General features: G+C 42.3%; 1 protein-coding gene and 1 long non-coding RNA gene across 48 annotated transcripts in view; one reads left to right on the top strand and one right to left on the bottom strand.

Moving 5' to 3' along the window:
- Nucleotides 1–18,435, bottom strand: part of CACNA1C (calcium voltage-gated channel subunit alpha1 C) — a gene marked incomplete at its 5' end in the record, with an annotated part of 519,781 nt that overhangs the window by 7,759 nt on the left and 493,587 nt on the right. For 32 of the 36 annotated variants that reach the window (XM_082240319.1, XM_082240308.1, XM_082240338.1 and 29 more), the window contains 10 exons: nucleotides 573–605; nucleotides 1,310–1,662; nucleotides 2,869–3,003; nucleotides 6,257–6,384; nucleotides 7,048–7,149; nucleotides 11,348–11,450; nucleotides 13,290–13,386; nucleotides 15,666–15,793; nucleotides 16,292–16,460; nucleotides 17,075–17,166. In XM_082240319.1, coding sequence (XP_082096445.1) covers nucleotides 573–605; nucleotides 1,310–1,662; nucleotides 2,869–3,003; nucleotides 6,257–6,384; nucleotides 7,048–7,149; nucleotides 11,348–11,450; nucleotides 13,290–13,386; nucleotides 15,666–15,793; nucleotides 16,292–16,460; nucleotides 17,075–17,166 — 1,340 coding nt within the window. The remainder of the gene's footprint in view (nucleotides 1–572; nucleotides 606–1,309; nucleotides 1,663–2,868; nucleotides 3,004–6,256; nucleotides 6,385–7,047; nucleotides 7,150–11,347; nucleotides 11,451–13,289; nucleotides 13,387–15,665; nucleotides 15,794–16,291; nucleotides 16,461–17,074; nucleotides 17,167–18,435) is intronic. The other 4 variants (XM_082240340.1, XM_082240339.1, XM_082240313.1 and 1 more) reach the window with 1 other exon arrangement.
- LOC309542102 overlaps nucleotides 1–18,435 on the top strand; it is a 100,241-nt gene that overhangs the window by 24,192 nt on the left and 57,614 nt on the right. The gene's annotated exons all lie outside the window — the stretch shown is intronic.

Below are 18,435 nucleotides of genomic sequence, written 5' to 3'. Positions count from 1 at the left end.
CCTGCAGTCTCCACTTAGGTTTGCTTCCCAGGGTTAAAAAGGGGACACATCCTCATCCAGCACAGCATTCTGCTGACAGCCACCAGTTGGGCTGATTGAACTGATAATCACCCAATGCCCAGGCCAAAGTCCACTTAGATCTGTAATCAATAAAGTTGTGGCCTGTTTTGATCCAAGAACGTAGTCCTGTGTATGGTATTTCTTTCATGTTCATAAGGCACCAGGCAGCAGATTCACTGCGCTTGAACATACAAGCACATTTCTGTAATTTTTCAAAGAAAGTTGGAAGATCAGTCAGGGCTCTCCCACATAGTTTGTAGCTTGACCTGAGCACGCAGAATTAGTTACAAAATGACTTATAAGTGCTCTGCATAACTCATTCAAATTAATTTATTGTAAGTCTATGCCCTACATTACAACAAATTACGGTAATCATTTATTTGTTCAGTGATGTGATCTTTTGCTCTCTCACTAGGTCTGTCAGTACTGAAAATAAATAGTTTATATTTAATATCAGTCTATAAAGTAACTTATATCCCAAGTATGTTAAGAGCAGGAAGAGAAAGACCTACCGCCCCAGTGTTTCATAGTAATGTGTCCTAGTTCTTCAGGGAAGTATAGGAAGGAAAAGAAGATCAAATCAGGAATATAGATGAAAAGGAAAAATAAATAAAATATATTTGGATTTCTTTTGGATTTGCAGGAAAAAGTAGAAAAATAGAACAATACTAGTTCTTGCAAAAGCATTTGTCTTGCAAAAGAAACTTGACTGCTCTAGACTTAGTTACATTTATGTAAATGGATGTAAACTCATCTGAAAATCAAAGAATGAGTTATATTATGAATGATAACTACCATTTCTTAAATGCTCTCTAAAATTAACCAAGGACTTTATTGCTAAACACTGAGATTTTAAAAAATATGAGTTTGAAACACATTGCATTTGCCAAAATGTTGCCCAGTGTACTATGACAGGGCTATGTTAGCAAGCTCACTTTCCATCAATTCAAGGCAGAGGTGTCAAATCATCTTTACAGCAGATGCTTAGTTGTTGTACTAATACTTTTCTACTAGACAATAATGTTCATTTCATCTCTATTTGAGAAACACAAACTCTCTCAAGTCTTGTTCCCTATGGTTATTATTTCATTCCCCAGATCATATATTAGGCTGGGACCTGTGTGGCTCTTCACATATATGGATGGCCTACAAATGTGCAAAGAGCAAAGGAGGGGCAAGAATGCAAAATATAAATATCCCTATATTTACAGGAAATAATAGAACTACTGCTACAGTTACTGCTCTTTACCTTCTGCAGCCAAGCTTCCAAGGAACTTCTTGGATCCGTGCAGTGGGTGATAGAGGGGTGCCATGGCCTTCCACAGTACTGACAGTGCTGGGGTAGCTTGGTGGGCTGGGGAAGCGACTCAAGGCAGTGTTGTTGGCATTGTTGATGTTAGCATTGGAGCCGGATGATGAGTAGCTGCTTGGAGTGAAAGTGGAATCCACAAGCTTCTCATGGGATGGGGATTCAGTGTCTCCCTGATTGCTGCTAGATTTATTGATGTGCAAAGGGCGCTGAGTGGTGAATGTCTGAGGGAATGAACTTCTGCCATCACTTTGGTAGTAACCGACATGATTTCCAAACAAGCCACCTGCTCTCTGTGAACAAAATCAAAAACATATTCTTAGTGAGTGGGTCAAATAGACACTTCCAATGTATTTATTTTATGCATGCATGCAGTATTGTTTGAAATGAGGCATGGTCATTATTTTCACCAATATTTCAAGCAGGACATGAAGGGAACCACTCTCCCATTTATGATTCTCAGCAGCTGGTGTTCAGAGGCATACTGCCCCTGGCAGTGGAGGTCGAACATAAGCTATCATGGCTAATAGCTATTGATAGCTTAATTCTCCATGAATTTGTTTAATCCCATTTTAAGGCTGCCCCAAGATGCACCACAAAGCCCTGGCCTACTTCTGGAACATTCAAATGGCTCGTGCTGTTGACATGCTATCCTCCCAAAAGAGCAGAGCTAGTCATCAATCCAGGTGCTTTTTAACAGCCACTGAGTAGACTTCCTTCACTGATATGCCTCCTGAAGCATAACTATATCAGGGCGCATCCTCTTCAGGGCAGTGGCAACTTGTGCAGGCTTTATGGGGTCCCTAAGGCCATTTACATTAAGCAAGACAAATTTTAAGCCTCCATAATTAACTGCCATCTAAGGAGAGAAGTGAATGAGGTTTCATCTTGTTGACACCAATCTAGGGAGAGAGAGAAGTGCAGACAAGCTGCTCCCTAAAGGTAAAGGTACCCCTGCCTATCAGGGCCAGTTGTAACCGACTCTAGGGTTGCGCGCTCATCTCGCTCAAAAGGCCGGGAGCCAGCGCTTGTCCACAGACAGCTTCCGGGTCATGTGGCCAGCGTGACTAAGCCACAGCTGGCGAACCAGCGCAGCACATGGAAACGCCGTTTACCTTCCTGCTGGATAGCGGTCCCTATTTATCTACTTGAACTTTTTGGGGTGCTTTCGAACTGCTAGGTTGGCAGGAGCTGGGACTGAACGACGGGAGCTCACCCCGCCGCGGGGATTCGAACTGCCGACCTTTCGATCGGCAGGTCCTAGGCTCTGTGGGTTTAACCCACAGCACCACCCGCGTCCCCCAGCTGCTTCCTAGTACATTGTTAAACCTAAAGAAGCAATCCACCCCCCAAACAACCAACCTTAATTATTGATCTGACAGAATCAGGGGACATTGCTTCTTGTTGGATATAACAGATTTATTTGATTTTTGTGATTTGATATGTTAGAATATGATCTAATTCCATAGGCCAATGGAGGTTTTTAGAAAAGTACTTACTCTGAAAATATCATCTTCAGAGGCAGCAGAAACAGCTTCTTTCATGGCCTTGTCTAATTCTTCTTCAGCTGTTAAGTCTCCAGAGATTGCCCGTCGAATTTCTGGTCCAATATCATGTAATGTGCGCAAACCAGCCTGTAAAATAGTATAATTTAGCACATCAGTAGGTTAGAGAAAAAATAGTGAAACTTACTTGGAACTGGGCACCTAAGAGCTACTGAGCCTCAATGAAATGGGATGTTGTGGTGGCGGGGTGACCAGCCTCATATAGCCAATGGACTTACCGTATTTTTCGCCCTATAAGATGTACTTTTCCCCCTCCAAAAATGAAGGGGAAATGTGTGTGCGTCCTATGGGGCGAATGCAGGCTTTCGCTGAAGCCTGGAGAGCGAGAGGGGTTGGTGCGCACCGACACCTCTCGCTCTCCAGACTTCGCGCAGCTCTCCGCAAGGCATGAGAGCCTGGCGCTGGTCTCCCGCGGCCTGCGGAGAGTTGCCTGTTCTGAGGGCTGGAGTCGGGGGAAGCTCGGGCTTCCCCAGCCCCACGCCGTGGGGGGGGGGAATAAAAATTTTCCCCTTTATTCCCCCCCAAAAAAAAACCTAGGTGCGCCTTAAGGGACAGTGCGTCCTATAGGGCGAAAAATGTGGTTAGTCTAATTAATGCATGAAGGAGTCAATGTCATAGAGTAAGCTGTCCTGTCAGGCTTAGCTATGTCACTTCCCCTTACCTTAGGAGGAAATAAGCCTATTCTAGCTCAGAAACTCAGCAGGTTTGAGCTGATAGCTCCAGCTCAGCTGCATGTCTCTCACCAGCTACTCTTGAGGTCCTATACCAAAAATCTATATAAAAAATCCAATATGGAACTTGAATTTTAACCTAGTTATTTCTCCTTAGTAAGTAAGACATGTGGAGAAAAGCTCTGCTCTCTTGCCCTACATTTTGCTTGAATGAACCAGGCATAACCACCTACCAGTACAAAAGCACATACCAAGTTCAGTCTGGCAACAACATCAAGAAATATCAGTTCCTCAGATAGGCACTTCCCCATATTCCCAGGAGATGACTACCATCTCCCCCAACTTCCCTAAAGGTGTTTGCAGATGTGACCTGTGCTCTGGCTAAAAAAGTGCCAGCTGTCACTCAACCCAATATGGAAAGGAAAACCTTAAAACATGGACTGTGCCCATGCAGGTTTTGGCCACTCATATCGGGATCCTTCAATGAGGGTCTCTTGTCCCTCATTGACCATCATAACACTCTGCAGCTGGCATCTACACTGCATTGTTCACTAGAACAGAAGCCTTTTTTGTAAGTCACATAATTAGGTTAGATAGCTTTGAACCAACAAGTTCCTGTTATTTTAAATATTCTGCTTTATCTGTTTTCCCTCTTCCTTCTTCGTTATTCTTAACTAGCGGTTGCGTCCTTGCTTGCTCCACTTGCTAACCCCACTGCCACTTCCTCCACATTATACCCCTACAGGATCCCCTTCCCACCCCATGCAACTACAGGTAGCAACCATTTTGTGTGAGTGATTCACTCCTGGAGGAGGAGGAGGATGAAGGAGGTTACCATGGTCATGGTCTGTGCAAGCAGTGTGGACAAGCGGAGGAGGGAAGGGAAAGGAGAGGGAGGGAAATGGGTGCAAAGCGAGGGTACAGAATGGAAGACAAAATTATATTCTGTTAGTGAGGAATTCTCTGCTGGAGCATAAGTTGGATACTGAGTCCGCATCTCTTTTGTCATGGTTATGCAGATGCTGGCGCCCACTCACAGAAGTTCCTCATTGCCTACCCAGAGGAGAAATGCCTGTCTTTTGCCATGCTAAGGTTTGCTCCCATCCTGCTTTTCAAAAGGAAGAGGCAGGGTTGTAGAATTTATTGGATCAACATTTCAATTCATGCTTAGCCATTTCTATATATAATAGATTTGTGCATTATGTAGTTTGGAAGAAACAGAAACCCAAGTTTGAGTTCTTAATCTGGCAGCAAGGGCCAGGACAGTGTCCCTTTAGAAGCAATTTATCTGACCTCCCAGATTTCACCTAACCTGGGACTTATAGTGGTTAATAGGGAGTGTGGTGGCAGCAACCAGACAGTTGGGGATGCAACTGGCATACATTGCAAAGCTGTTGTGCAAGCAAGGGCATAAGTAGCCTCTTCTTGCCTCTCCATTGCTAAAAGCTAGTTTCAGTTTTCACTTTAAAGCAAAAACTGGCAAACTACATGACTGCAGAAGCTTATTCTAATACTGGAGTAGATAAAGGTAAAAAAGGTAAAAGACCCCTGGATAGTTAAGTCCAGTCAAAGGCGACTATGGGGTGTGGTGCTCATCTCGCTTTTCAGGCTGAGGGAGCCAGCATTTGCTTTTCAGGTCATGTGGCCAGCATGACTAAATCACTGCTGGTGCATGGAGGAATGTGGCAAGTGCCAGAGCACACAGAACACCATTTACTTTCCCACTGCAGCGGTACCTATTTATCTACTTGCACTGGTATGCTTTCAAACTGCTAGGTTGGCAGAAGCTGGGCCAAAGCAACAGGAGCTCACCCCGTTGTGCGGATTCGAACCGCAGTGGCGTCGCAACGGGGGGGGGGCAGTGTGCCTTGGGTGCCATGTCGGGGGGGGTGACAAGAAGGCACCCCGCGGGGGCTCAAACAGCCATCGCACCACCGCATGTGGAGGATCCTCCATTCACGGCTGCAAGCAGAGGATCCTGCCGCTTGCAGCAAACCACTATGTACAGTGCATGTGTGGTGCTGTACATAGCGGTTTGCCGTTGGCGCTGCACAGACAGTGGGTGGGATCCTTCCATCACCACTACCGCCACGAATGGAGGATTCTCCATTTGCGGCTGCAGCTGCAAGCAGAGGATCCCGGCACTGTCCGTACGGCACTGGAGCACTGCCACCAGCAACCCACGATGTACGGCGTATGTAGCAACGCCACACATGCACCGCACATAGCGGTTTGCCGCCCCAGATGTCATGACACCTTTGTTTGCCCCTGTCGAACTGCCGACCTTCTGATCGGCACGCCCAAGAGGCTCAGTGGTTTAGATAAATGGGAGTGTCTATTAAGGTATCATAGAAATGAAAAGCCTGTGAAAAATCAAAGCTTGTTCTGCATGAGCTGAGCACAATCAATAAAAAGTACACAAAAGGATACCTTGTATAGCCATGTCTTGGAGGGGCATAAAGCTGGCATTCAATGGGGTTTTAGTCAGAATACATTTAAAATTTGGTCTGGGACTCATCAAATAGGATGTTGTACCTCCCCAATGTTCCCACAGTTTGAGATTCGTTGGTTTATATCTTTGGTGGAAAGACTATGGAAATGGTGGATGTGGTGGATCAGTAGCATAATATTAAGCAATATCTGTTTCTTACCTGGAGGGAAAGAGCATTCCTCTGTGAAGGTTTGCCAACAAGGCCCTGTTCTTTGCGTTTCTTGAATTTTCGGAAATACTCTTGAATCAGGAATGTAGCATAAAACTTTCCAACTGTTACCTCATCATCTAAGTTTAAAAGCATAGAAGAAGCTGAAAACAATTATATTTATTTGTTGATTTCTCATTCACCAGGGCATAGTTATTTACTGGTGGTAATGTCCAGCCAGGCAAGTAGTTATTCTCATATACTGTAAAGAGAAGCTAGGCTTCTCTTTTCCAAGTAATTACAGAGCATGTTACAGAGTATTAAAAATATATATATTTTATTGTTCCATGTTTAACATGTAAGCAGAATAGAAAGAGGAACAAATAATGGTAGGTAGAAAGGGAGATTGTATACATATCAGTGTGCTTATTTAAGTGTATAACTGATAACAATAGGGAGTAGCTTTTCACATATCTTATCCTAAAATGCACATCAGAGTTTGTCATGTGTATCTAAATGCCTTACATAGTGTTCTTCTTTTGTTTCCAAAAGTAGTAAGAAAAACACATTTTTTCAATAAAGTTGTCTATATCTGTTTGGCTGCTCTCAACTGTTTTGTAATTTTTTCTGTTAATGCAGATTTCTATTCACTAATACCCATGTACCAGAGGTTCAGCTTGTCATTTCCCATTCTTGGCTATTACAGTACTTGTCTAGCCATCGCCATCATAAATAATATTTCTTTGCATGGAAAAATATTGATTTGTCCTTCAGTATTAAATACAGAAAAAAGGTGTGCTCACCACCTGCCGGGGGCACAACCTGATCCAACAGCTTCATGCTGGTGCGCTTCCAAATCTTTTTAATTATTGCACGCAGCTCTTCATTTGCTTGCTCCAAGTTACCTGCCAGAAGAAACAGTAGCCCGAGAAGTAATTTTAAGACAAGTCTCTCAGAAACATCTTTGATTCTAGCAAACACAATTAAGCCTGTACAAAAAAAAAAGGAAAAAAACTTTTCCCTGGCTTTTATGACCTGCATAGCATGGTGTGAGAGACTGCATGTGGATAAAGCAGAAGGGCATGCATTTTATTTATTTATTTATTTATTGGTGAATATACAAGATGTACATAATAATACAGTGGTACCTCTGGTTACGTACTTACCGTATTTTTCGCTCTATAACACGCACCCGACCATAACACGCACGTAATTTTTAGAGGAGGAAAACCCGTAGGCATGCCACCCATAGGCATTCCCTCTAAGACATTTCCCCTTACTTTATAGGAGGAAAAAAGTGAGTGTTATGGTGCAAAAAATATGGTAATTCGTTCCAGAGGTCCGTTCTTAACCTGAAGCACCACTTTAGCTAATGGGGCCTCCTGCTGCCGCCGCACTGCTTGAGCACGATTTCTGTTCTCATCCTGAAGCAAAGTTCTTAACCCGAGGTAATATTTCTAGGTTAGCGGAGTCTGTAACCTGAAGCGTATGTAACCTGAAGCGTATGTAACCCGAGGTACCACTGTATATGCAGTTATGTAACCATATATTGCAAAGCTTGCAGTATTAATTGCAAAAACAAAGTTCACAGAACACAAGCACTGTTGCTTAAATCCACCTTAAAACATGGTAAAGAAACTATTTATCAATAAATACACATTTTGCTGTCTCCCTTCTCTAATTGTTATCATATTAGTCAGTTTGACTGAGTAAGCCATATCTGATACCTTCAGACACCGCTAATCAATGAAAGCAGGGTTGTCTTTTTCTACTGCTGCTATTGAAAGGTGAATTACCATTTTCACATTTTCACCTAGCATTTTGTAAATCCAAACAGAATAAAGAACAGGTCAAATGGAAGGTCAGTACCTATGATTTTATTGATTTCTACCATAACAGAGTCCAAACTGCTTAATGTTAGGGGAGGACAAAAAAAGATGATACAGGCAACACCACACTCGCGTGAGTTCAAGTCACATGTGACTGCACACACACACACAGTTTTTGGCATCGAAAGGGGGCGGAACAGGCTGGAATGGGGTGGGGGCAGAACGCGGCAGGGAAATCCCCACTTGCGTACAGCCTAGTAAGGAACCCCCAACTCCTTTCTTCAGATTGGGGATAGATTTGACTGAAATGATGTAGCATTAAATACTACCTACTCACTGGACCATAAAGAAGGCTGATCGCCGAAGAATTTATGCTTTTGAATTATGGTGCTGGAGGAGACTCTTGAGAGTCCCATGGATTGCAGGAAGATCAAACCTATCCATTCTGAAGGAAATCAGCCCTGAGTGCTCACTTGAAGGACATCCTGAAGCTGAGGCTCCAAGACTTTGGCCACCTCATGAGAAGAGAAGACTCCCTGGAAAAGACCCTGATGTTGGGAAAGATGGAGGGCACAAGGTGAAGGGGACGACAGAGGACAAGATGTTTGGACAGTGTTCTCGAAGCTACCAGCATGAGTTTGACCAAACTGCGGGAGACAGTGGAAGACAGGAGTGCCTGGTGTGCTCTGGTCCATGGGGTCACGAAGAGTCGGACACGACTAAACGACTAAACAACAACTCACTGACTTACAAATGTTCTCCCTTCTGGTTATTCACAGAGCAGATTTTGGGATCTTCACTCATAAAAAAATCCTAAAACTTCTGTGAGATTATCTTTTCAAAATCAGGTTTCCATGTTGCTTGATACAAATTACTACAGCCACCCAACACTGCTGTGAGCTTGTGCATTTTACCATAAAAAATACTTTTGAGGAAACAATACATATGTGCTAAGGTTTACTTCTCTCTCATTTCCCAGAAACTGAGAGAGTATTCCTTAGCACATATGTATTGTTTCGTCAAAAGTATTTGTTTTTCTGGGAAATGATTTATAATGAATTGGAAAAAAAATTCAAAATGTATTTTGTTAAAAAAACCAGAAGCTTTAATAGGGGCTGAACTACCCAAACAACAGAAGAGGATATTTATGTACGCCACAACAGCAGCCCAGATCCTGTTAGCTCAAAGATGGAAGGAAGAAATGATACCAACAAAAGAAGAATGGCAAATCAAACTTATGGACTATGCAGAGATGGCAAAACTGACAGCAAAGCTCAGAGACCATGATAATGAGAAGTTTAAAAAAGAGTGGGAAACATTTATTGTATATGTGCAAAAATATTATAAACAAGCTGAAACATTAACAGGCTTCAACTAAATTCTTGCAATTACCAGAAATTTGGATAATTAAGGATATAATAATGGGTTAAGCATAGATATGGAAATGCAGAAGAATTTGGTATATATAAAGAACAAGAAGTGGAAATGGAGGGAAGTAGCGAGATTTTAAGAATCTCGCAAGAGATAGTGTTGAAAGGATAAATGTATATATGGGGAAAGGGAGGAAAACCTGTTTTTGATGTTATTTGTGGAATTATCACTTATTGTGGAAAGAAGAAATCAATAAAAAATTATTTAACATCCCCCCCCCCAAAAAAAGGAGTACTCCTCTCTCATTGGAAAGGTTGTGTGAAGACAATCTAGGAATTCTTAGAGTGAGAAATACAGGGGAAATAACCCTAGAAATAATATAATGATAAAGCCAGGTCTAACATAGTTATAATGTTGAATACAGATACATCCAGGAAGAAAAACTGTAGTGCAAATAAAGACTCCATTCAGCGGGAGGAAGTTTCAAGAGCAGCAAAAACACTAGCAATTAGGGTCAACTTGACCCTTTTCAAGTAAAACTCAAGGCTACTATTAACACATTTGTATAATGTGATTCTTATATAGCTAGAGATTTAAGGCTTTCATGTAACAACAATTGTAGCTATGGATGAACTTTAAATAGATCTAGATTGATGATAATAATACTTTATTATTTGTACCCCGCCCATCTGACTGGGTTGCCACAGCCACTCTGGGCAGCTTCCAGCAAATATAAAACCATAATAAAACATTATCACAGTCATAATGAAGTATGATGAATTAACTGTGTACTCAGTTCTAGTTTTCTGTATTATGAACTTAGCTTTACTACATCACTATATTAATCCTGAAAGTTAGTTGACAGCCACTTTGTAAATGTTAATTTGAACAGGGTAAAAGCAAAGTCATATTTGTCACATTTGACCCATGTATTCTGACATACTGACATGGATGTGCGAACAGCCTTCAGAAAAGTCATATATCTCTGCCAGCCACAAAAGAATGGTGTTATAATAAGGTAATTTTGTACATGACTGCACACCTGCCTAAACTGAAGAATTAATTAATTTGTTATGAATTAAATTACCGTATTTTTCGCTCTATAGGACACACTTTTTCCCCTTCAAAAATGAAGGGGAAATGTGTGTGCGTCCTATGGAGCGAAGACGCCATAGCCCCGCGACCCTCTCCCGGCTGGAGAGGTGACGCGCGGCTATAGAGACTCCTGCCATAGCCGTGTGTCACCTCCCCAGCCGGGAGAGCGCGCGCGGGGCTAAAGAAGCACCCCGCGAACCTCTTCCGGCTGGAGAGGTGACGCGCGGCTATGGCAGGAGCCTCTCCGCTGCGCCTTTCCGCTGCTCCCTGACCTGCTCTTTGGGGCTGGTGGTGGGCTTCCCCCCGCCAGCCCCAAAGAGCAGGTCGAAAGGAACCTGAAGCCTGGAGAGCGAGAGGGGTCAGTGCACACCGACCCCTCTCGCTCTCCAGGCTTCCAAGGTAGCCGCCTGAACACACCTTAAACGGCACCTTGTTTTAGAGCGGGAAAACAAGAGGGGGAAAGTTCTCCCCCTCTCTGTGCAGCGCCTCCTGCCGCTTCACTGAAGGGGCGCTGGGCAGAGAGGGGGAGAATTTTTTTTTCTTGTTCTCCCCCCTCTAAAACAAAGTGCGTCCTATCGTCCGGTGCGTCCTATCGTGTGAAAAATACGGTATAAGTCATTATAGGTGTAAAAACCATACCTTAAAAATGTGACTAAACTGCTTACCCCAGTCACTAGATGTCTGTCTAAATATAAATGGCACTTTGGTCTGTATTTGTCTTTAGTCCTGACTCACTCCAGACTGCTGCTGTCCATGGCCCAGCCTTGATAGTATCCCACACAATCATACTGCACCTTAAGGGTCTTACCTTCTGTTTTGATCCTCAGTGCTGTTCTAACCAGTGCAAACAAAGTTGCATTAAACATGACAGTCCCATCACTATTTAGTGGCATATTCATGGACACAAGGCGCTATGAGGATTGAAAAAATAGAGAAAATATTATGCTGAATGAACTATATTTATTCATATGCTTTTCTCTTATCAGGTTCAAGATTAACTCAAATACTGCTATACCCCTCACCCCCAGGTTCTTTCTTTTTTGACTTTTGAATCTTCCTGGACAAACTTGGTATATTGCATCCAAAAGTGACCATTTCCAGAAGTTTTCATGGAAAATGCTGCATTGTTGCCCAGCTACCAACAGACTAAATCAGAAGTTCTCAAACTTTCTATTCCAGGGTTCATGTGAGAGGGCTGTAAATTACTGAGGCTTACCAGTCACTAAAGGATGGAGGAGACAGAGATATGTCTCTGTTAATTCTTCTCAACCTCTCAGCAGCTTTCGATACCATCGACCATGGTATCCTTCTGGAGCGACTGTCTGAACTGGGGGAGGGGTGTGTGGCACTGCTTTGCAGTGATTCCAGTCCTACCTGGGTGGTCATTCCCAGAGGGTATTGCTTGGGGAATGCTTTTCAGCCCTGTGGAACCTTCAATGTGGGGTTCCACAGGGCTCGGTCCTTACATGCTGCAGTCACCTCTCTCATCTTGCTCTCTGGCACATTCTCACACCCACATGGGCCTGTGCAGACACATGCAGGCAGCTGCTGAAGCTGACAGTAGTCCAACCAAAAAGTCTAGACAGGAGATGGCTTCAGCACTGAGGCCTACCTAAAATTGGGCTCAGGGTTTGGGATTTATTTATTTACTACATTTTTTTGCAATCTGAAAAATATGATACCAAAGGAAAGGGGTTGGAGGAGGAAAAAGATAAAGGTTGGTGTCATTTATATTTCTGAAGGAGTGCCTCCTCCCATATCAACCTTTCTGTGTATTAAGATCATCAGAGGAGGCCTTCTCTGTGTACTACCTTTAGGAGAAATACATTATATATGTTCAAAACAGTGCCTTCTCTGTATTGGAACCCCCATTCCCCAAGGAAGGCATTTTAAATTGCTGTGGATTTTAATTTTTTATATACACTGCCCTGATACACATTTTTGGAAAAAGGTGTGATATACTGTATTGGCCCGAATATAAGCTGCACATTTAAAATTGGAGGGAGAAAAAGAAAAAATACCCAAATATAAGCCGCTCCATTCCTCGCTGCTCCTGGCTGCATACTGGGAGTGGGGGAGCCGTGCTCTCTCCCTTCCCGGCCTTGGGAAGCTTTTAATGTTTGATGTATTTTAATATTTTTTTGGAAGCCGGCAAGAGTGGCAGATGGGTGGGGTATAAATAATAAAAGTATTATTATTATTATTATTATTATTATTATTAGGCGGGTGCCACTTTGCTGTGCTCCTGGCACTGTTTGCCCCACACTCCTGGTTGCATACCATAAGGTTGCGAATATAAGTGTAACTTTTCACAGTCAGAATTTGGCGGAAAAGTGAGGCTTATATTCAGGCCAATACGATATATATTCTTAAAGCAAATCGACATCAGTTCACATTCCCTCCCCATAGTGGGTAGGTCTGATCAGAACACAGCAGCTAAGGGACATGTTGACATTAAATTGGAGAGGCAACATTATCCAAGTTTTGCCATATCCTAAACACCAGTTGCTACGAGAGCCATAGAATGCTTAGTAGGGACTAATGTCTGGATCTAGTGAGAGGTCTCAAACAAACAGGGCTTTTTTTCATCCGGAACTCAGTTCCAGCACCTATTAGATGGGTGCCATTGCCATAATAAGAGAACAAGGGAGGTGAGTTCCGGCACCTCTTTTTCTAGAAAAACAGCACTGCAAACAAAGATTAGATTCTGTTAATGTGATCGCCTTTGTAAAAAGAAAGAAGTGTCATACCTTGCAAGCTACCCGGTGAGGACAGAGTTTCCCAAAACCCAATGGAGGCTGTATCCGACGGAGCAGTGTCACCACATCTAGGTGTTTGATACGTCCCCTATAGGAGAAAGTGCAAAAGGGACGTGTCACTTAGTTAGGAATACAGGACCAGATTTAACTAACTCATTGTGGTAGTGAGAATCAGTGCAAGGACTCCTGCTAGTGCAGTGGGGCTTTTCTCATCTTCTTGCCCCTGCACCTTCCCCTCATCTCCTCTAAGAGAGTTGAGAGAACCCCCAAAATAGCATGCAGGGGAAGGATTGGAGAAATTGTTGTGTCTGGCAGTCAGAAATGCATGTGCAGATGGAACAATCATCATAACATGACACTGAATTCCACCTACACTATATGAGTTTATCTGAGTCAAATATAATCCTGGAGCCTGAGTGCCTTCATTGCTAAGGGCCCAAGTTGCATGCCAGTTCCCTACTACTGGTTTTTTATTAGCCCTGACAATTTTTTAAAAAAGTATCTCAAATATGCTGTGCATTCTGTGTTGGGAATGAAATACTAAATCTGAGAATTGTTCATCTTGAGTTTTGAGAAGTTCATATTGAAGAATTGGGATCTCAGGCTCTCTGGCCTATTGCTTTGCCTTCCTGTATCACCTTATATTTTCGGGATATTTTCCAACTGTTTCTGTATGTGTATAGCAAATTCTGTTGTTATTTTTATTCTGGAGCTAGTGCAAGCTGTAACAATTTAATTCTATGTTGTGTCTGTTGCAAAGGAAGCAGATACAGGCTTTGATTTAGGGCCTATACCTTATGACGTTAGTTTTAACAAAAACCAGGGCATTGCAACTAACTCTTGCTTTTAAGTTGCAGTGATGCAAAACACATATGGGTTTTTATTGAATTGGTAGGATTTTACAACAAAACATACTTAAATCAGTTATCTCTTAATTCAGAAAAACCAATGATTTGTGCATCTGCCTCTTTCTAGGACTATAGCAGAGTAGTATACTCCCTCTGACTTTCTAAGGGACTTTATCCCATGATGTAGCAGCATGCACTGTGACACTGAAAATAAACCTGCTTTCCTAGTCTAGTGAAACTAGGACTATAAATTTACTCCTGAAAAACTCACTTTCTCTAATTCAATAAAAGCCTCTATGGTGAGGGATGGGCAATGTTGTGCCTTCCAAGTGTTGGTGATTCCAACTCACATCAGCCCAGCCAGAAAGGCCAATGGTCAGAGATGATGGGAGTTGGAGTTCAGCAACATCTGGAAGGCACCACATTGGCTACCCCTGCTCTACAGAATATCCTTTATAAAGGAATAATGCATTTCAGGTTCTAAACACATTTAGTAAGAAAAACAAAAGAGAAGTTAACTAACACTAGAATGCAACTGTGCAAATATATGCAATTATGAGTAAAGACTTCCACCTGCATTCTGTATTCTTAAATAATCTGGCTATGTTTTGCTTATGCACTGTAAAGGATAAAGGTAAAGGACCCCTGGACGGTTAAGTCCAGTCAAAGGCAACTATGGGGTTGTACCACTAATCTCGATTCAGGCCAAGGGAGCCGGCGTTGGTCCACAGACAGCTTTCCAGGTCATGTGGCCATCATCACTAAACTGCTTCTGGCACTACAGGACACCGTGACGGAAACCAGAGCGCACAGAAATGCCGTTTACCTTCCCGCCGCAGCGGTACCTATTTATCTACTTGCATTGGCATGCTTTTGAACTGCTAGGTTGGCAGGAGCTGGGACAGAGCAACGGGAGCTCACTCTGTTGCAGGGATTAAAACTGCCAACCTTCTGATCAACAAGCCCAAGAGGCTCAGTGGTTTAGACGACAGCACCACCCACATATGCGCTGTAAAAGCAGTTCTGATCAGGTATACCTTCCTTATAACTGCTCTGTGGTGCTGGATATAGAGGTTGACACTTTGGTCCAGATCTTTTGGGTTTTGAGTCCTCATGGTCCTAAATTCAGCTAAAAATAGTGGTCTTTTGTAAAACCTTTTTTAAAATTCTCAAAACAAAAGGATGTTATTCAGCTAAAGTTTCTTCTCTCTAGAGCATTCTCCAAAATTACTTATGCTGCATTCTGGTCAACAATTTATTTTAAGTAAACAACTCTGTCTCCTACCTGCAATAGGGAGGATAATAATACAACTCATTTTACTGAGCTATTATAAGAACAACAATTAGATAATGCATGTGAAGCACTTTCAACACTTGAAAATACTTTACAAAAGTGTTGTTGTTGTTACTTTTAGCTATGCCACAACTATGGTTTTAGAATAATAAATTCAGTGGTGAATAGACAGAAGTTAGGGCAACTATTCTAAAAATGTATCTGGAACATGGTCCTGGGACTTACTTGGCTTCAGGATCATATTCAGCCCAGATCCGTTTAAACTCATCCAGATGATGAGGACCCAGAATAGACCAATCCCGTGTTAAGTAATCAAAATTATCCATGATAACAGCTACAAAAAGGTTAATGATCTGCAAGGAAGATCAGAAACAACAATAATAGTCAGTATTTCATGCTAGAACATCCACAATTGAAGTTCCTTTCCATGCACAATTCAGAATTTGAGTTTTTGAAGAAGAAGACTCTGTAAAACATTTAACTGAAAAGGAACCTAGACTTCATTGCTTTGTTTTGAAAAGGAACAAGTAGTAGGTGATGGAAAATGCACCACTAGCTTGATCGAGTTTAAGGCAGCATCCTATGTATATAATCCATTATATAGTTACAAACCTGCATACTCTGTTTAATACAACAAATACTAGTATGGATAAAATAAAGTAAAATAAAGTGGTAAGCAAGCAAAATTAAAGACCAAGTAATTTAAAAGAGAGATAAATGGTCTATGCAGACCCAGTAGGTAAGAATGACTGACATATTTTGTAGTCTGTCACGCAAAATTTTGCATCCTATGTTTCCAAGTTAAGTGCACGTTAATCACCAACACTCATAAGCTGCTGACATATACTTACTAGGAAGGCACACAGCATGTAGAAACTGATGAAATAAAAGATAGCAAAGCTGCTCCCACAGGAATGGTCACCTTCAGTAGAGTTGTTTGATTCCAAGGATTCAGGGTCACACTTCTTATCTGGGAGGCATGCCAGCATGATTTCCTGCCAAGCTTCGCCAGTAGCACATCTATTGAAAAGGGGTTGATGGGAAGAAGGTAATTCGTCTTTACCACTGAATAATCTAGAGCAGAGCTTTCCAAAGTTTTCATGTTGGTGACACACTTTTTTAGATATGCATCATTTTGTGACACAATAATTCAGTTTTACTAGCAAACTGGAGGTTAACCTAACCCCTTTCCAGCCCCAGGAGGAGCACAGGGAGTATTCACGCGACACACCTACACACTGCAGATGACACACTATCATGTCACAACACACAGTTTGGAAAGCTCTGATCTAGAGATTAAAGGCTCAGCTAGTCATGTCATGTCTGCTCCACCACCTAATGGGAACTAACTATCCTGCAGCACAGTGTAACTCATGGTTCAAAAGCAGCCACAATGTTTGCAATATTGGATTGTCAACCTATTCTTCAGTTAGCTAGTCATGGCAAAGAACTTTGAGCAGATGCATTTTAGGAGATTTTGGATGTATCAGATCTTAACAATCATTGGACATTTATTGTTGGGCAGGGTATCAAATTGATTGGATCACAGCCCAAGTGTAAGGTGGCTTCTCTTAGACACAATGACTAACTTCTCCATGATATAGCTGAACCAGGGAAACAAATGTGAAACCCACCTGAAAAGCAGTAGTACTGCCTGGGGGAAGGTCTGAAAGTTGTTGTTCCGGTTTATGTCTGTGGTATCATTCAGGGCAATTTTACCAAACACCTAGTAGAAAAAAGGAGCTTGTAAGATTATACTTCATGCTAGCTATCACATTAATATTCTTATTTATTTTAAATAAATAAATAAATAAATAAATAAATAAAATATGGATGCACCCTCCACATTTCAGATATTCAAACTCATTTGTTTCACATCTTTCCCCAGCAGTGTTAGAAACTAAGATAGATAGATAATTTTTTTACGGTCGGAGACCAGCTTATAAAACATACTTGGGGCTACAATCTCAGAAGGAAAACAAATATTTAAAACAATGTACAACAATAAACTTAAAATTTATAAATGCGATAAGCGTATAGACATTAAAAACTTTAAGATAAGCTACTGCAGAGAGATGACCCAGAGTCACCCATGGAATCGAGTTTGGGGATTTTCTTAACGAACTAGTTTGGGTTGGGGTATAGTCTGTGCCTACAGATCTGTAAACAGAATCTCGCAACCATCCGGGTCATCTTATGATCTTTGCCTGACAGGAAAAGGTCAAATTTTTGCTTTTCCGGGAGGTCAGCGAGCCTCACCAGCAGGGGATCAGTGGTCTCACTATGTGCCTCTTCATAAAAGGGACATCTAAAGAACAAGTGCTCTGAGCTTCCTATATCCCCACATGAACAGGCACAAAGTCTCTGAGCATATAGGACTTTTTAAAAGGATCCTTCCAGGACCGGCGAGGGCAGAGCCGAGCTTCTGGCAAGTGTAAAAGCCCTTCTTGCATTTTTGGATACAAGAAAGAAGAGATATGCTGCCGGTGCGGCTATATCTCTCTCGATTTCTCCAATTTTACAGTCGGGGCACCTTGAGCAGTCCTGTTGTCTCTCAGTGTCTATGATTCTTTGCCTGACCGTAGCTTTTGCCTGGCCCAACCCCAGACTTAGAAGGGCTTGAGGGGCAACACCCAGTTTCTGAAGGGTGTTCAGGACTGCTGTCTGCCAGCCTGACTGGAACTGGTCGCAGAGGATCAGTGGGGCTATTCCTCGGGAGAGCAGATTCAACGCCAGCCTACTAAGATATGAAAGTTAGGAGCTAAATGGCACCTTAAACCTAGGTTATGGATGCAACGCCGGAATGTCTAGGCAAACTTTTTTAATAACAATAATACAATGCTGAAAATTAATGAACTGCAGCTGAAATATGTTCATTTTTCACATGGTCTATTCCTTCCCCTGCCCACCCACCTAATATTCTTAAGATGGCCTCTTCTCCAGTCTCTTCTCTTCTCAGAGAGTAGCTGGAAGTGGGGAGGCAGAAAAAGTTTCT

Source organism: Podarcis vaucheri, assembly GCF_965113315.1.
Source record: "Podarcis vaucheri genome assembly, chromosome: 10".
Classification (NCBI taxonomy): domain Eukaryota; kingdom Metazoa; phylum Chordata; class Lepidosauria; order Squamata; family Lacertidae; genus Podarcis; species Podarcis vaucheri.
The sequence above is the reverse complement of the archived record's forward strand: the minus strand, read 5'-3'. Positions and strand labels throughout refer to the sequence as shown.